Source organism: Pongo abelii, chromosome 20 (assembly GCF_028885655.2).
Source record: "Pongo abelii isolate AG06213 chromosome 20, NHGRI_mPonAbe1-v2.0_pri, whole genome shotgun sequence".
Taxonomy (NCBI): Eukaryota; Metazoa; Chordata; class Mammalia; order Primates; family Hominidae; genus Pongo; species Pongo abelii.
This window is the reverse complement of record NC_072005.2, coordinates 20,132,616-20,150,852: the sequence shown is the minus strand read 5'-3', so window position 1 is coordinate 20,150,852 and position 18,237 is coordinate 20,132,616. Positions and strand designations below refer to the sequence as shown.

The 18,237-nt window shown below is 42.3% G+C and overlaps 2 protein-coding genes across 4 annotated transcripts in view; one reads left to right on the top strand and one right to left on the bottom strand.

Annotated features, from left to right (window-relative positions):
• The window catches only part of LOC103888547 (zinc finger protein 253), an 84,742-nt gene extending 77,754 nt beyond the window's left edge, over positions 1–6,988 (bottom strand). For all 3 annotated transcript variants that reach the window (XM_054540054.2, XM_054540052.2, XM_024237272.3), the window contains exon 1: positions 6,442–6,988. In XM_054540054.2, coding sequence (XP_054396029.2) covers positions 6,442–6,444 — 3 coding nt within the window. In that variant the 5' untranslated portion in view covers positions 6,445–6,988. The remainder of the gene's footprint in view (positions 1–6,441) is intronic.
• Positions 1–18,237, top strand: part of LOC103893083 (zinc finger protein 506) — a 157,562-nt gene that overhangs the window by 37,975 nt on the left and 101,350 nt on the right. The gene's annotated exons all lie outside the window — the stretch shown is intronic.

Here is an 18,237-nt window from a genome sequence, read left to right as displayed (position 1 = left end):
GAATTGTGGCCATTAAAAAACAATGATCATGTCCTTTGCAATAACATCAAAGAAGCTGGAGACCATTATTCTTAGAAAACTAATGCAGGAACAGAAAACCAAATGCATATTATTTACAAGTAAGAGCTAAATAATAAGAACACATGAACACAAAGAGGGGGAACAACAGACACTGAGGCCTAGATGAGGGTGGAGGGTGGGTGGACTCAGAGGATCAGAAATCATGCCCATTTGGTGCTATGCTTAGTACCTCAGTGACAAAATAATCTGCACACCAAACCCTCAGGACATAATTTTAGCTGTATAACCCACCCACATGTGTACCCTGAAACAAAAATAAAAGCTAAAAGAAAAAAAAAAATCCCTGGATGGGAAAGAGTGCAATGAAAGTGAAAGGACTGATTTTTGCTACAGATAGTGGCCCAGGTGGGGCTGTACTCTGATTCATTTCTTTGTGCGTGTAAGCAGATGAGATTATGAACAGGTGGTCCAGAACCTTAGGATGGTGAAGAAAACAGGTTGATGCTGCAGATTCAGTGTCTGGGGGTGGGGAAATGCCAGGAGACTTGTAGACACTTTGGGTTCTCGGCAAGAAACACTAGCATCAAAAATGCCATAATGAAGTTCCTGAGGGTGGTGCCTAGTCCTGGGAGGTGTGTGGACACATCAATGTCTAGCGTGTGTGTTTGTGAGTGGGTGGGAATCCTGTGGTGGCAGCTGTGGGAAAAGGGGGTCTGTCATCAGAGCTCCTTTCTTCTAAGTTTTCAGTCCTCTGTCACCCTGGGAGAAGACCTGAAATCACAGGACAATGGGCAGTGTGACAGCCTGTGTACAGGAGAGCAGAGCCTCCCATTCCCAAACACCCAGAGTTTTACTCCAGGCCAGGCCTCCGTGATATCTTTTTTCTGGCGCCAAATCTGTAGAGTTTGCTGAACATCAAACAATTCTCCAACACCAACTTATTGTTTAACATTTGAATTCTGACACCACCCACAGTCAGCACAGACCCTGATTCAGGGCTCGGTCCCACAACATTGTCCTCACTGCAGATGCCAGCCACAAACCCCATGGGCCCATTTAAGCTTCTGAGCTACTGTTTAAACACTGGGGAGTCCCATAACCTCCCTGAAGTTCAATAATTTGGTAGAGCTACTCAGAGAACTCAGCAAAACACTGCAGTTATGTTTATTGGTTTCACATATAACATGCAGCCCAGGAAAAGCCAAATGGGAAGAAATGCATAGAACAAAGCAAAGAGATGGGAAAAGATGAAACACATAGAAAATCCTGGAAAATATTTGTGAGTAATGTAATTCTCCATCCTTTGTGTGCTACAGAAACAGTTTATAGAAAAAAACACCCTTCCCGTTATGACTTAGATAGACTTAGTGTCTTGAAGAAAAGACATTTATAAAATGTATGATGAAGAAAACCAAAATCAATAATTGGTTAGGTATAGTACATAGCTTCTTAATTTGTACAATCAAGGTGGAAATTTCCTGGTTATGTAATCAGAGTTTAATTGGCAGTTTATAGTTGCTTAAGCCTGAATTTTGTATCCCTTAATGTAGTAATTTACCAAAAAATGCACTAAGCCTGCTCAGGTGGTCTCTTATATGGACGCACGCATAACATTTGTTGCTGAAGGCCAGGGATAGGAGATGTCCTCCAGGAGACCTATGCCCTATTCCCCCGGGGCTCTCCCTCAGAGACTCCCTTCGACCTTGGGACTTCAGATCCACCTCTGCAAAATGACCTCACTCCTGCCTACAGATCTGGTAAGCTGCCTCAGTCTCTCTTCATCTCTCTCTCTCTTCTTCTTCCAGACAAGGAACCTCCTTTTATCCGTGTTTCTGAAACCCAACACTGGTCACGGACTCTCCTTGGGAAGACAGTCTTCCCTCAGTGTTTCGTCAACGCCGGGGACACCTGCCTTGGCCATTCACCCACCGTACAACCCAGGACTTCCACTGGGGACACCCACTGAAGATCCCAGTGGTTGCTCTATTCCTTGTCTCTTTCTTTCCCCTCAATCTTTCCCTGTATTCTATCATGGACAACCTCCCGCCCTCCATCCCTCCTACTTCCCCTCTGGCTTGTGTCCTCAAAAACCTCAAACCTCTTCCGCTTTCACCCAGTCTAAAACCCAAATGTCTCATTTTCTTCTGTAAAGTGGCCTGGCCCCAATAGAAATCAGACAACGGCTCTCAGTGGCCAGAAAATGGCATTTTCGATTTCTCTATTTCGCGAGACTTAGACAATTTCTGTCACAAAATGGGCCAATGGTCTGAAGTATCCTATGTCCAGGCAGTTTTTACAGTATGAGCTCTCCCTAGCCTCTGCTCCCAATGCGACCCCTCCCAAATTTTCCTTATCTCCCTTGCGTCTGCTCCTTCTTCTTCCACCCGCGATGCTGACTCCTCCTCGTCTGCTGACCCCTCCAATCTTCCCTCCCCCACATTCCCCCTCTGAACCTAATTCCCCCTCTAAACCCAGTTCCTCTTCTACCCACAGTCCACCCTCCTTATCCCCCACTCACCACCACCCCTCCTCACACCCAGTCTGGCTTGCAATTTGGCCCCACGACTGGGCCCCCTGCCCCTGCCCAGCAATTTCGCCTTCGAGAGGTGGCAGGAGCTGAAGGAATAGTTCAGGTTCATGTCCCTTTCTCCCTGTCTGACCTCTCCCAGATCAGTCAACGTCTAGGTTCTTTTCCATCAGACCCCACCAAATATACTCAGGAATTCCATTACTTAACCCAGTCCTATAATCTTACATGGAATGACTTAAATGTCATCCTCACCTCTACTCTCGCTCCTGAAGAGCGAGAGCGGGTTTGGACCCTAGGTCAATCCTATGCTGATGACCGCTGGCGCCTTAAGCCTGGCCTCCAAGAAGGTGCTAGGGCAGTACCCCATGAAGACCCCTGATGAACTTACCAGGCAGGGGACCAAGGCATAGCCAGGTGGGACTATATGATCTCTTGCCTAGTTCAAGGGCTTCACTGCGGAAGCCCCCTGGATCATCATGGACGCTGAGCTTCAGGTAACTCTTATGGTGGAGGGTAAGTCCGTCCCCTTCTTAATCGATATGAGGGCTACCGACTCCACATTACCTTCTTTCCAAGGGTCTGTTTCCCTTGCCCTCATAACTGTTGTGGGTATTGACGGCCAGACTTCTAAACCTCTTAAAACTCCCCAACTCTGGTGTCAAATCGGGCAACACTCCTTTACGCACTTCTTCCTAGTTATCTCCACCTGCCCAGTCCCCTTATTAGGCTGAGATATTTTAATTAAATTATCTGCCTCCCTGACTATTCCTGGACTACAGCCACATCTCAGAGCTACCCTTTTATCCAACTCCAAGCCTCCCTCGCAACCTCCCCTTTCATCTTCCCACCTCGACCCTAAAGTATGGGATACCTCTGCTCCTGCTCCTTCCCTTGCAACTGACTGTTCACCTCTTATCATCCCATTAAAACATAACCACCCCTCTCCTGCTCAATGCCAATACCCCATCCCACAACAGGCTTTAAGGGGCCTAAAGCCTGTTATTACCTGTCTACTACAGCATGGCCACTTAGTTCCTACCAACTCCCCTTAAAACTCTCCCATCCTACTTGTTCAAAAACCAGATAAATCCTACAGGCTAGTCCAAGACCTTCACTTCATTAATCAGATTGTCCTCCTCATCCAACCTGTTCCTTCCTTGGCCAAAAATTATTGGCTATGCATTTCCCTCTCTTCTTCCTACTACACAGCTGTCCCTGCCCTACCAGCTGACTGGGCAACCTCCTCCATCTCCCTACACCTCCAAACCCCTTTCAATGACCCCCATCTTCACCCTCCTGAACAACTTCTCTACTTCCTGTAAAAATTCAGTAAACACTCCCCAGATATTTCATATCAACAGGCTGCTGCTCTCCTCCATACCTACCTAAAAAAATCTGTCTTCCTATGTCAATTCCACACCCCCTGTCTTTGGACCCCTCACTACACAGACAACTATCCCCATTATTGCTTCCTTATGCATCTCCAGACAACTGCCTGCTGGAATTCCCTTAGGTAACCTCCCATCTTTCTTATATTCCTTTACTCTTCTCCTCCAAGGTCCTACTACACACATGAATCAAAACATTGGAGCATTCCAGCTTCATATTACAGAAAAGCCCTCCCTCAGCACTGATGGTCTAAAACACATCAGTAGCAACTTTTGTCTAGGAAGACACCTACCCTGCCTCTCGCTCTATCCTTGGCTATTCTCCCCTTGTTTGTCAGATTCCCCTCCAAGTCCTTCTTGCTTGCTTATACCTACTCTTATAAACAACAGCGAATGGTTGCTTATGGACACCAAACGCTTCCTCATACACCATGAACACAGAACTTTTCCCTCTACACAACTACCCTACCAAACCCCACTACAACCTTTCACAGCTGCTGCCCTTGCTGGATCCCTAGGGGTCTGGGTACAGGACCCCACTTCCAAAACACACTCTCACCTTTTTACTCTGTACTTCCAGTTTTGCATGCCTCAAGGACTCTTTTTTTTTTCTCTGTGGCTCTTCCACCTACATGTGCTTCTGTGCCAACTGGAAAGGCACCTGTACTCTAGTTTTTCTTACTCCCAAAATCCAGTTTGCAAATGGTAGCGAACAGCTACCCATTCCCCTCTTAACCTCAGCATGACAAAAAAGAGTCATTCCATTAATTCCCCTGCTTGTAGGATTAGGAGTCTCTGCCGCTTCAATCAGAACAGGAGTAGCAGGCCTTACAACTTCCATCACCGCTTTTCGCAGTCTCTCCAATGACTTCTCCGCTAGCCTTACCGATATAACTCAAACACTTTCTGCCCTCCAACCCAGGTCGATTCCTTGGGTGCAGTTGTCCTCCAAAATCGCCGAGGCCTCAATCTGCTTACTGCTGACAAAGGAGGACTCTGCCTGTTCTTAAATGAAGAATGCAGCTTTTACTTAAATCAATCTGGCCTCGTATACGGTAACATCAAAAAACGTAAAGACAGAGCTCAAAAACTTGCAAATCAGGCAAATAATTACTCTGGATCTACCTGGCCATTCTCTAGCCTAGCTTCATGGCTCCTTCCACTAACAGGCCTTTTCGCACTCATCCTTCTCCTCCTCTTGTTCGGACCTTGTCTTTTCAGGCTAATCTCTCAGTTTATACAAAATCGCATCTAAGCTATTACTAATCAATCAATATGGCAAATGCTCCTCCTAACAACCCCACAATATCACCCCCTACCCCAGTTTAATCTCTCCAACTTCAGGTTCCCACACGGCCCCAACCCCGCTCAAAGTAGCCTTGAGGAACATTGCCCATCACCCCAAAACATCACCCATCACTCCTCCATCCCACCTCCAAAATTTTGACCCCAACATTAGGCTATTCTTTCTCGTTTTCTTTCTCATTTTATTTTTTATTATTAAACCTAAAAATACAGGAATGTAAGGTCCTCTGAACAGACTACACCATGGTCGAGCCACTGTGACCCCTTTGTGAGCCACACATATAGGCCTCCTGGAGTCACAAAGCCTGGAGCAACAGGAGAACCACTAAAGAAGAAGAAAGAGCTAATTCCTGCCTTAACTGATTAACCCACCTTGCAACATTCCACATTGTGATATGTTCCTGCCCTACCCTAACTAATCAATCCACCTTGTGATATCACAATATCACCTTGTGATATTGTGACCTCCCCCCACCTCGTGACTATGCACCTTGTGACATTCTTCCCCTGCCCGAAAAAACTGCCCCTAACTGTAACTTTCCACTACCTACCTCAAACCTATAAAACCAGTTCCACTCCCACCACCCTTCGCTGACTCCCTTTTCGGACTCAGCCCACTTGCACCCAAGTGAATAAACGGCCTTCTTGCTTACACTTAGCCAGCTCAGGTGGTCTCTTACACGAACGCGCACGTAACAATAGGGTTTCGCCATTTTGGCCAGGCTGGTCTTGAATTCCTGACCTCAACTGATCTGCCCGCCTTGGCCTCCCAAAGTACTGGGATTACAGGCACGAGCGACCGCGCCCGGCCCCATAAATTTTTAATAGGAGAAGAGACACTATGAACCCCACGGGCCAAAGCTCTTCCCATTCACGAACCCGCACCCCGAGTCAGGAATCTCCCGACTACGCTCGCCTGGTCCCTGCGCAATCTGGGAGAGACCTGTGGGTGCAGAGCGGCCCGGGGAGGGCTCCAGGCCAGGGCACAGTCACTGCACAGGGAAGAGACAGGACGCCCGGGAGCCCGGCTGTCAGCGCAGCCGCCATCTTATGGCTGAGGCGGAGGTGGGCAAGGAGAACTCGGGGCGCAGATTGTGGAGCTGACTGAGGGGAGGCCTGAGTCCTGCCACGGCCACTTCCCACCCATTCCCCCCAGCCCCTCCCCCTCTCTCGGGATGTCCGACCCGGCACTCTCACCATTTCTAGGTTTCTAGGAGGTCCCAGCGTCTTAGCTGTGGATCTCCCAATACCTGCAGGACACAGGGCCACGGAGGCTTGGCCTCTAGGTGCAGAGGACACAGAGCAGTGAACACGAGACCTGGAGCTCTGGCTGCTGGGAGACAAAGGCCCCGCCAAACCCGGAAGCCATCCTCTTCCCTCCAGCTGCCTGCCTGATTGGACGGTTTCCAGCCCAGCGTCCCTGATTGGATAATGCTTAATCCCCCGCCCCCTCAGGCCCTGAGCGACGGTAGATGTGATCAGATGAGGGGCTGAGTGAAGAAAGAGTAACAGCCTAAGCAGCAGCCTTTTCAGGTAGGACTTCCTCCTTGAGCTGAGCCAGAACCACCGCAGAGCACGGGAAAATTCTCTCTCTTCTTTACTCTCTCTGTTTTTGAATGTATTCAAAAGGTGAACAGAAGTATTTTCCTGTTATATTAATAATACCTAAAATTTTTGTTCAAGAGAAAAATCAACTTTTACTTTGGTAATAGTGTATTGTCAATTAAAGCTAATTTTAATAAAACCTTATAAATAAATCAAATTTGTCATTTTTGACCACTCTAGATTTACATATATATTTTGTAATCTCTTGTAATTTTTTTAAATTTTTATATTTTATTTTTATCCACATTCTTTTTATTTTTCCAATTGAAACAACCTTTAAGTAATTTCAAACTGCTACAGGAGGTAGAAAGAAATCATTTAGGGCCAGGCGCGGTGACTCACGCCTATAATTTCAACATTTTGGGAGGCCAAGGTGGGTGGATCACTTGAGATCAGGAGTTCAAGACTATCCTGGCCAACATGGTGAAACCCCATCTCTACTAAAAATACAAAAAATTAGCCAGGCGTGGTGTTGCACACCTGTAGTCCCAGCTACTCCGGAGGCTGAGGAAGGAGAATCGCTTGAACCCAGAAGGCGGAGGTTGGGTCACGGCCCAAGGGGTTCACCTTGCCCTTTGCCTAGACAGAGCCGATTCATCAAGACAGGTGAATTTGTGGAGGAAAAGTTAAATATTAAATTTGAACTCAATTGAACGTGGACACAAACAATGGTCACCAAGTCCGGGAATAGGTTAATGTGAGCCCCTTGAGGTGTTCATCCTGCGCTGTTTTGGAGAAATCTCTATTTCAATCTATTCCTATAAGTTAGTTATTGAAAAACAATAGACAATCACAAAAAAAACAAGTTGACCTGTTTATGTTCCTGGATCCCAGTAGGGAAGGGCCCTCATGACTGGGCCTCATGCCAAAGAACTCGTTACAAAAAGAGCTGAGTTCCCAGACTGCACTGAAGCTTCATGAGACCTCTCCTCATCTGTGCACGGATGGGTGACTGACTCTGGAGCCCAAGCTGTTGCTTCCCAGTCTGGTGGTGAATCCTCCATAGTTTGATGAGTGCAGTGTCTGACTCTGGATCCCAGCCTGTTGCTTCTTGGTCTGGTGGTGAATCCTCCATAGTCTGGTGTGGAGGAAAAGTTAAATATTAAATTTGAACTAGTTGAACATGGACACAAACAATGGTCACCAAGTCCCGGAACAGGTTGTGTGAGCCACTTGAGGCATTCATCCAGCACTGTTACATAGAAATCTCTATTTCAATCTATTCTTATACATTCGATATTGAAATCAATAGACAATCACAAAAATAAGTTGAGCGTTTTGTGTTCCTTGAGCCCAGTTGCGAAGGGCCCTCGTGACTAAGCCTCATGCCAAATAACTCGTTACAAAAGAGCTAGGGTCCCAGACTGCACCGAAGCTTCCTGAGACCTCTCCTTATTTGTTTGTTTGTTTTTGTAAACTTATTTAAGTTCTTAATAAATTCTGGATATTAGACCTTTTTCAGAGGGAAAGTTTGCAAATATTTTCTTTTATTCTGTAGGTTGTCTGTTTGCTCTATTCATAGTCTCCTTTGCTGTGAAGAAGCTCTTAAGTTCAAATAGGTCCCATTTGTCAATTTTTGCTTCTGTTGCAGTTGCTTTTGGTAGCTTCATCATGAAGTCTTTGCCAGTTTCTGTGTCTAGAATGGTATTTCCTAGATTATCCTGCAGGATTTCTTATAATTTTAAGTTTTTCATTTAAGTCTTTATCTTGAGTTGATTTTTGTATATAGTGTAATGAAAGGGTCCAGTTTCAGTCATCTACATAGTGCTAGGTAGTTATTCCAGCACTATTTATTAAAGAGAGAATTCATCATTCCCCTTGTCAGCTTTGTCAAAAATTTGATGGTTGTAGGAAGGTGACATTATTTCTGGGCTCTCTATTCTATTTCATTGGTCTTGTGCACTCATGGATTTTATATAACATCTTTCTGTCTTCTGGTTTCTCCCCCATAAACATTCTTTCAAGTGCATGCAATGTGCAAAATTCTGATGTCCAAGAGCTCAAAGACTCTTTAAAATGTTCCAAAAAATTTTTGCTATTCTCTCTTTTGTTCAGGGATTTAGGTTATATGTAGTTATCTTTCTCTGCTTTTTTGAAATATATGTAAATCATATTAACAGCTACATAAGACTTTTGTCATTTTTTCTGACTCCAGTTTATCTTTATCTAGTACTTCAGATTTCTTGCTTTGCTTTTACTTCCGAAAAATTAATTTTTTTCATTCTTAGTCCTTTAAAGTAGACACAGATTTGTTTAGATAAAAGCTTTTTTGTTGTTGTTTGTTTGTTTTTTGAGATGGAGTCTCACTCTGTCACCCAGGCTGGAGTGTGGTGGCATGATCTCGGCTCACTGCTACCTCCGCCTCCCAGGTTCAAGCAATTCTCCTGCCTCAGCTTCCCGAGTAGCAGGGATTACAGGCACGCACCATCACATCCAGCTAATTTTTTGTACTTTTACTAGAGACAGGGTTTCACCATGATGGCCAAGCTGGTTTCGATCTCCTGACTGCACGTGATCTGCCCGCCTCAGCCTTTCAGAGTGCTAGGATTACAGCCATGAGCCACCGTGCCTGGCTGATAAAAGCTAATTTTAATTGCACACAGAAGTTTAGCACAAAGATAGGACTAAATTTAGTAATACAGAATGATAAACACAAAAAGATACTAAGTTTCTTTGGCAGAAACCTGATTATCCAAGAAAAGTATCCAATATTTGCAGGCTAAAGTACTTAACACTGCAAAAGCAAGAACAGTGTAGTGTATAAACTGAACAGTGGAGTCTGTACCTTGCTTTCTATTTATTACTTCAGAATAATTAACATAGTTATGTGTAATGTTTGTACTCAACCTGCATTCATATCAATTAAACTGTATTTTCTTTTTTTGAGGCAGAGTTTCACTCTTTTGCCCAGGCTGGAGTGCAGTGGCATAATCTCAGCTCACTGCAACTGCTGCCTCCCATGTTCAAGCAATTTTCCTGCCTCAGCCTCTCGAGTAGTTGGGATTACAGGTGTGCATCACCATGCCAGGCTAAGTTTTGTGTTTATAGTAGAGATGGGGTGTCACCATATTCACCAGCTTGACCTTGATCTTTTGACCTCAGGTGATCCACCCGCCTCAGCCTCCCAAAATGCTGAGATTACAGGCATAAGCCATAAACAGTATTTTCTACAATATTATGACTATAAAGCTGCACTACTTAGTTTGAATGAATCACTTAAATGGTTATTTTAATGTTGTTATTTATACTTTCAAAATATAAAGCGTTTTAACTGAACTCTAGTTTTAATTTTTAAAAATGCTACATACATTATGACTAGTTCATTAAAATTATTCATACTTATATATTTATATCTAATATCCAAAGAAAATTTACTACCAAATTGTTACAGTAAGTAGATATTAGTGTGACACCCAGCCTGGATGACAGAGTGAGATTCTGTCTCAAAAAAAAAAGCCACATGTATTATGACTAGTTTATTAAAATTATTCATAGTTAGATATTTAAATGTAACATACAAAGAAAATTTGCTACCAAATTGTTACAGTAGATATTAGTCTGACATGTTTATTACTTTATTCAATAGGGATAACTATGAGTAAACACAATTTTAGTATCTTTTATTTCACTAAATTGGTATGTTGTTATTACAGGACAAATAATGACAGGTGATGTGGCCACCCAAACACTGTAATAGCTCTTCAGTTAACTATGTTGCAAATTCTAATATATTCCACTATATAAACACAGTCAGATTTTATTTCTTCATCAAAAAGGGTTGTTGGAAATTGTCAGATGTATTTCAATAAAGAACCCCCATTCAATGACTAGAAGATGAGAAAACAGTGGAGATTGAAAAGAAACTATATAAAATTCTTCTGAAAGTATACCCCTTTCTTCATAATGCTTGTATTTCTCATGCTCAGAGTAGCTGTGCACTTTGGGTATTTACAGATAAATTGCTTTTAGGAGAATATTTTCTGGCTGACATGATCAATCTGATATCTAATCTGAGTTTATTGTTTTTGGGGGGGCGGAGTCTCACTCTGTCACCCAGGCTGGAGTGCAGTGGCGCAATCTCCGCTGGCTGCAACCTCCGCCTCCCAGGTTTACACCATTCTCCTGCCTCAGCCTCCCAAGTAGCTGGTACTACAGGCGCCTGCCACCACGCCCAGCTAATTTTTTGTATTTTTAGTAGAGACGGGGTTTCACCGTGTTAGCCATTGTGGTCTCAATTTCCTGACCTCGTGATCTGCCCATCTCAGCCTCCCAAAGTGCTGGGATTACAGGCGTGAGCCACCGCACCCGGCTAATCTGAGCTTTTTCTTAAGATCATTTTAACTTTTTTATCTCAAAATAATCTTGCTTAGATGGAGATCTGTTTTTCTCTCCAATGCTTTGGGTGTCTGTTTCAGAAAACCTATTAGTATCCCATGGTTTCTGAATGGGGTGGGCTGTCACAGTGAGAACTTTTGGAGCTATCTCTATCTGGAGTCATGCTGGAAATTCAGCAGTATTTTTTCCTTGTCACCATTATAATTAGAAACTGAGGCTGAAACACTGCTCACATTCCCATTCTTGTGAAGGTGCAATTCCACCCACGAGGCCTGCAGGCTCTCCTCCTGCAGCTCAGGCCTCACTCTCTGATGTGACACTAGAGTGCTGCTGTGGCAAATGGAGTTCACATAAAATGTGAGCTGTGCTACGGGCTGTGCCTCAGTGGGAGATGGTAGAGGTCAACAGAGGACACTAGCAACCAGGAGAAAGCAAGCAGGAGTGCTATAGCCCAGTGCCAGGGAGTACAGAGCCACTGCTCTAAAATGTAAATAGCCACATAAAGATAGAACCCTATTCTACCATTTTTGCAGCAGAGTGAAAGCCTACCTTCAGCAGGCACCTGGCTTCCAGCTGCTAAACTACCTTCTGTTATGAAGATGTGAAAAGTTAATTTGTCATTGAATATAAGCAATTAGCATACACAGATGGCCTCTTCAATCTCCAGGTGGATTTAGGATGAACTATGTATGACATGGTGCTGGAAATTTTTCTACTTGTGGACTAATTTCGGTGACCATCTTTCTGTCTTTGCAGTCTCTAATACTCTATTACCCCATCTCTACTAAAAATACAAAAATTAGCCGGGCATGGTGGCACACATCTGTTATCGCAGCTACTTGGGAGGCTGAGATGGGAGAATCGCTTGAACCCAGGAGGCAGAAGTTGCAGTGACCAAGATCCCACCACTGCACTCCAGCCTGGGAGACAGAGCGAGACTCCATCTCAAAAAAAAAAAAAGAACATGAACAATGATCATGAAGAGCACTTGTTTAGGTGCTACTCACTTGTCAAATACTGTTAATTGGCTTAAAGTACTGGTTTTCCAACTTTACCAATAATATAAAATTCTTACCTAAGAAGACTTCATCTTATTCAAATATGTTTTATGGGATTTCATTGACATTTAAGTGTCTGAATTATCTGGAATATTGAAATTATCCATGAACCCAAATTGAGTGCTATAGTCTTTTACTAAAAGCTTTTCTGAGGCAGAGTAAGATTTATATCATTTTATTACCATATGGAAGAAGTGTATTAACCATGTTTTCAGTAATCACTCTGAACACAGCATTCTCAGTCCCCAGTATGCACTCTGAGTCACTTAGGGAAAATTGGTATCTCTGTAAAGGGGCAGAAGAAAATGCTGAGTGAAGGTGCAGCACACTGCACAGCAATGCTTTCCACATGCACCTATTAGGGTCTTCATTTAATTGGGCTGATATTTGCATGGCTAGATACTTACTGAATTTAGTCATACTATTTTTTAGAAGCTAGTGGCATCTGTTACCCATTAATTTTATACATTTGCTTTTTTGAAAAACAAATCTTTTGGCCGGGTGCAGTGGCTCACGCCTGTAATCCCAGCACTCTGGGAGGCCGAGGCGGGCGGATCACGAGGTCAGGAGATCGAGACCATCCTGGCTAACACGGTGAAACCCCGTCTCTGCTAAAAATACAAAACAAATTAGCTGGGCGTGGTGGCAGGCCCCTGTAGTCCCAGCTACTCAGGAGGCTGAGGCAGGAGAATGGCGTGAACCCAGGAGGCGGAGCTGGCAGAGATCGTGCCACTGCACTTCAGCCTGGGTGACAGAGCAAGACTCCATCTCAAAAAAAAAAAAAAAAAAGAAAAACAAATCTTTTGTTACTCTAAATTGAGACTACATTTACAATCTTTTTCAGTGTTAAAGCAAATCAGAGAAGAGCAATGTGTGCATATAGTGTGCATTTTCCTGCCTATCAAAATTTTTCTTTCATTGCCTTGGAAACCCTGGGAAGCCACCTATAAAATACTCCCTTTGAATACTTTAGCCAGGATTTGAGATTTCAAAAGGTCAAAAACAATGGCTGAGCAAAGCCAAAATCTTCTCTTTGTTTCTTGTTAGTCATCTGGCCATTTCCAAAAGCATGGCAATTATGCCAAGCCATTGAAAAGATGTGATTTTGATTAATTTTATTCCATTTCAGATGTTTTCTCTAATTGTTACTTTTGTTATGTTAATCTAAAAGAAACTATCTACATAACTAATCATGCATTCAGTATTCATGTTAAGGTGTTTACAGTTTAATCTTGTATTATAGTATGGTAGAATCCTCTATAATTAGAAGTTAATTATTTATAAATTCATTATTTTTAAGGTTTTTCAAATGTGAAAACAAACAATTAGGTATGCATTTTGAAATAAGTTCAATTGTAGGATATTACCCACTGGTCTTCATGGTATTTGTTTTTTTTTTTTTTTTTTTTGAGACGGAATCTCGCTCTGTCGCCCAGTCTGGAGTGCAGTGGCATGATCACGGCTCACTGCAAGCTCCGCCTTCCGGGTTCACGCCATTCTCCTGCCTCAGTCTCCGGAGTAGCTGGGATTACAGGCGCCCGCCACCATGCCAGGCTAATTTTTTTGTATTTTTAGTAGAGATGGGGTTTCACTATGTTAGCCAGGATGGTCTCGATCTCCTGACCTCGTGATCCGCCCACCTCGGCCTCCCAAAGTGCTGGGATTACAGGCGTGAGCCACCGCGCCCGGCCTTCATGGTATTTCTGTAATGAATAGTGTAAACCTGGGTCACCAGAATTGTGCAGACTTGCTGATTGAATTAGAATGAGTTCAGCCTTGTTGGTAGACTATTGGTATCCCAGAGGCTGGTCATTCACTACAGCTTGCTAAATGTTGTTCCATAATGCCAGTGAGGACTTTTACCCAGGTTACCCTTTTCCTCTATTAATGTGGTCCTGTTGGGGTCTCCTGCTTCTTTTCAGCTATCCCAGATGAGAGGTGATTATTTCTTGCATGAATGAGATCCCCTTTTTTCCCCTCTGCCATAGGATCCTCTTATTCTCCCTACTGGAAGTAACATGCAGGAGGCAGGAATGATGACAATATACAAATATGTTTCCTGCCATGTGGCCACCATAAGCAGCTTACAACATGGCCCACCTAGAAGTCACTTACTTTCAGGCCAGCAGGGGTGTTTTTCTATGATGTGTCTCTTACTCTTAAAAACACCTCTGATTAAGTTTAGCACAATCAGGATAATCTCCATTTTGATAACACAGAGTCAACATATGAGTAACCTAATTTCATGAGTGATTTCCCACCACAGTCACACGTGTTTTTACACTCAAGAGGAAAGTATTACACAGCAGGTGTGCAACAGACTGGGAATCCAGGGTATTATCTTAGAATGTTGCCTACCCACCTGAATAAAATTTTAAAATAGTCTTTTGTCGGGCCTGGTGGCTAACACTTGTAATCCCAGCACTGTGGGAAGCGGAGGCGGGCAGATCATGAGGTCAGGAGTTTGAGACCAGCCTGGCCAACATGGTGAAACCCCGTCTTCACTAAAAACACGAAAATTAGCCAGGCATGGTGGCTCACACCTGTAATCCCAGATACTCAGAAGTCTGAGGCAGGAGAATTGCTTGAACCCGGGAGGCAAAAGTTGCAGTGAGCCGAGATTGCACCACTACACTCCAGCTTGGAAGACAGAGTGAGACTCCATCTCAGGAAAAAAAGAAGTATTTCTGCTGCTTTTGTTATCTGCATAAATAAAGATATCTGGAAATAATAATTATTTTCCAGTTTTATTCATTACAAATATTAACATATTTTTTCTGGCTTAAATTATTTTTCCTTTATGCACCATTTTATACATTCACACACACAGAATAAAAACATATCCAATTATTCAATTTTGGTTAAATTTTCATTATAATAAGTGTTAAAAATGATTATTTGTTTTCTGTTTGAAGAGGGCTTTCATTGTTGTACTCAAAAGCGTTATTTCTGGAGACAAAGCTGCCTGTGCTTTAATAGGCAGATTCTGGGGAGAATCTGAACCATAAGCCATAAAATTTTACATTAATAAATTCAAGATAAAGCAGAAAGTATAGATTTGCTTTCAGCATTCATGAGGTGTTTCGTTTTTTGTTAGCCACCTTATTAAAATAATTTGTTTTGTTCCAATATTGTTCTTCTGAAAATATGTACAAACTCATACAAAAACACTTACTTCATAATTTTCTTACACCTAAGGTTTATCTTCAGAGTAATATGTGTATATTAAACTCTATGTAAATTAACACTAAAAGTCTATATGTTTGCAGGCAGAGAGACCACATGTTCAAAGAAAACTATATAACAAATATTTATTAATAATCTTTCAGGATTATGTATGGATTTCTAGATCTTTTTTTCTTGAGATCGAGTCTCACTCTGTTGCCCAGGCTGGAGTGCAGGAGTGTGATCTCTGCTCACTGCAGCTTCCACCTCCTGGGTTCAAGCGATTCTCCTGCCTCGGTATCCAGGCATGCGCCACCATGCCCAGCTGTATTTTGTACTTTTAGTAGAGACAGGGTTTAATCATGTTGGCCAAGCTGGTCTTGAACTCCTGACCTCAGGCAATCCATCTGCCTCCACCTCCCAAAGTATTAGGATTACAGGCATGAGCCACTGGGCCTGGCCGTATTTTATTTATATTTCTGTATAATTATTATGACCATAAAAATAACCCGCTAGTCAATAGTAATTTAATTGTACATTTAAAAATAACTAAAGTGTATAATTACACTGTAATACAAAAGATAAATGCTAGAGGTGATGGATACCTTATTTACTCTAATGTAATTACTACATATTGTAGGCCTGAATCAAAATATGCCATATAAGGAATAAATATATACACATACAATATACCCACAAATACTAATAATAAATTTCAATAAGGAAAAAGAATAAAAATTTAACCTATGGGAACAATATTCTTAAATTCATTTGCAGTTTAAACCCACTGGCAAAGTGATTACTAGAGATGTTATTCCACTATGTACCAAATAGTATATTGCTACCATCTTTTACCTACACCCTTGAGTAAGGTGGGATAGGTTAAAGGCAGAGGCATAGAAATGCTTCATTAAACACACAATAGTCTTAACATGGTAAAAAAATAAAATAAAATAACATTTACACATAATCCAACAATTTTTAAATGTATTGCATTTTATTACATAAAAGTACAATTAGCTAAATAATATACTAATTTATTTTAATGTACTTTTAACTATAATTTCTCTTACTATAATGTAGAAAAGTATTATTCTGAACACCTACCTTATACATTACTTAATATAGGTTAACTACAAAGAGCCTCTCCACTTCTATTTTCATCATGCATCTTACATTTTTCTGTTTGTTTCTTTTTGAGATGAAGTCTCGCTCTTGTCCCACAGGCGGGAGTGCAATGGCATGATTTTGGCTCACTGCAACCTCCGCCTCTTGGGTTCAAGTGATTCTCTTGCCTCAGCCTCCCGAGTAGCTGGGATTACAGGCGCCTGCCATCACGCCCAGCTGATTTTTGTATTTTTAGTAGAGACGGAATTTCACCATGTTGGCCAGGCTGGTTTCGAACTCCTGACCTCAGGTGATCTGCCTGCCTTGGCATCCCAAAGTGCTGGGATTACACGCGTGAGCCACTGCTTCCGGCCGCATCTTACATTTTAATATCCTTACTTTTATAGAAAAGGTCATAAATAATGCCCAACTAATAAAAAAGAATCTCTAATATCTCTGATGTAGCAACAACTGATCACATGTTTTCACATGTGAATACAATAGGAATAAAATAACAGCATAAAGTAATTTGAAAGCTGTATTACATCATTATTCACTTTTCAAAAATTTTTTTTCAAGGAAACAAGTATACTATTTTGTTTTGTTTTGTTTTGTTTTGTTTTTCTGAGACGGAGTCTTGTTCTGTCACCAGGCTGGAGTGCAGTGACATGATCTCTGCTCACTGCAACCTCCGCCTCCCGGGTTCAAGTGATTCTCCTGCTTCAGCCTCCCAAGTAGCTGGGACTACAGGCGCACACCACCATGCCCAGCTAATTTTTGTATTTTTTGTAGAGACGGGGTTTCACCATGTTGGCCAGAATGGTCTGGATCTCTTGACCTCGTGATCTGCCCACCTTGGCCTCCCAAAGTGCTGGGATTACAGACGGGAGCCACCGTGCCCAGCCAGAGAACAAGTATACTTTCAATGTAATCACAATGCTTCCAAAAATCTACTCCTTTTAAAGTTACATACAAATAATTTTTTTTTCTTTTTTTTTCTTTTTTTTTTTTTTTTTTGGAGACGGAGTTTTGCTCTTCTTGCCCATATTGGAGTGCAATGATCTCGGCTCACCGCAACCTCTGCCTCCCAGGTTCAAGCAATTCTTCTGCCTCAACCTCCTGAGTGGCTGTGATTACAGGCATGTGCCACCAAGCCGGGCTAATTTTGTATTTTTCGTAGAGACAGGGTTTCTCCATGTTGTTCAGGCTGGTCTCACCTCCCGACCTCAGGTGATCCACCCGCTTCCACCTCCCAAAGTGCTGGGATTACAGGCGTGAGCCACTGCAACCGGCCACAAATAATTTATCTAACAACTTTAGTTGTGGATTAGTTTTTAGACTCAGCACTCTGATTTAGTGTAACATCTGAAGTGTCAGTACCTTAGTTATTCTACCATAAATTCTCTGATATTTACATAGAATCAAATTTGAATTAAATTTTTTTTATATTTACTGCATCTGCAAAAATATATTTTAGTATAAACTCTCTGGTGTTTCCTAAGCTGTAGTTTTTGAAAAAAAAGTGTTTCCAAATTCATTACATTTGCAGGACTTTTCTTCAACATACATTTCCAGATGTTGAACAAAGCTTTAGCAACTGCTTTATGGTTTTCCTCTAATACAAAATGTGTGCAATAAGATCTGTGATACAAGTAAAGGTACTACAACCCCCTTTATATTTGTAATGCTTATCTTCAGAATAAATACTCTTCTTCACTTATGT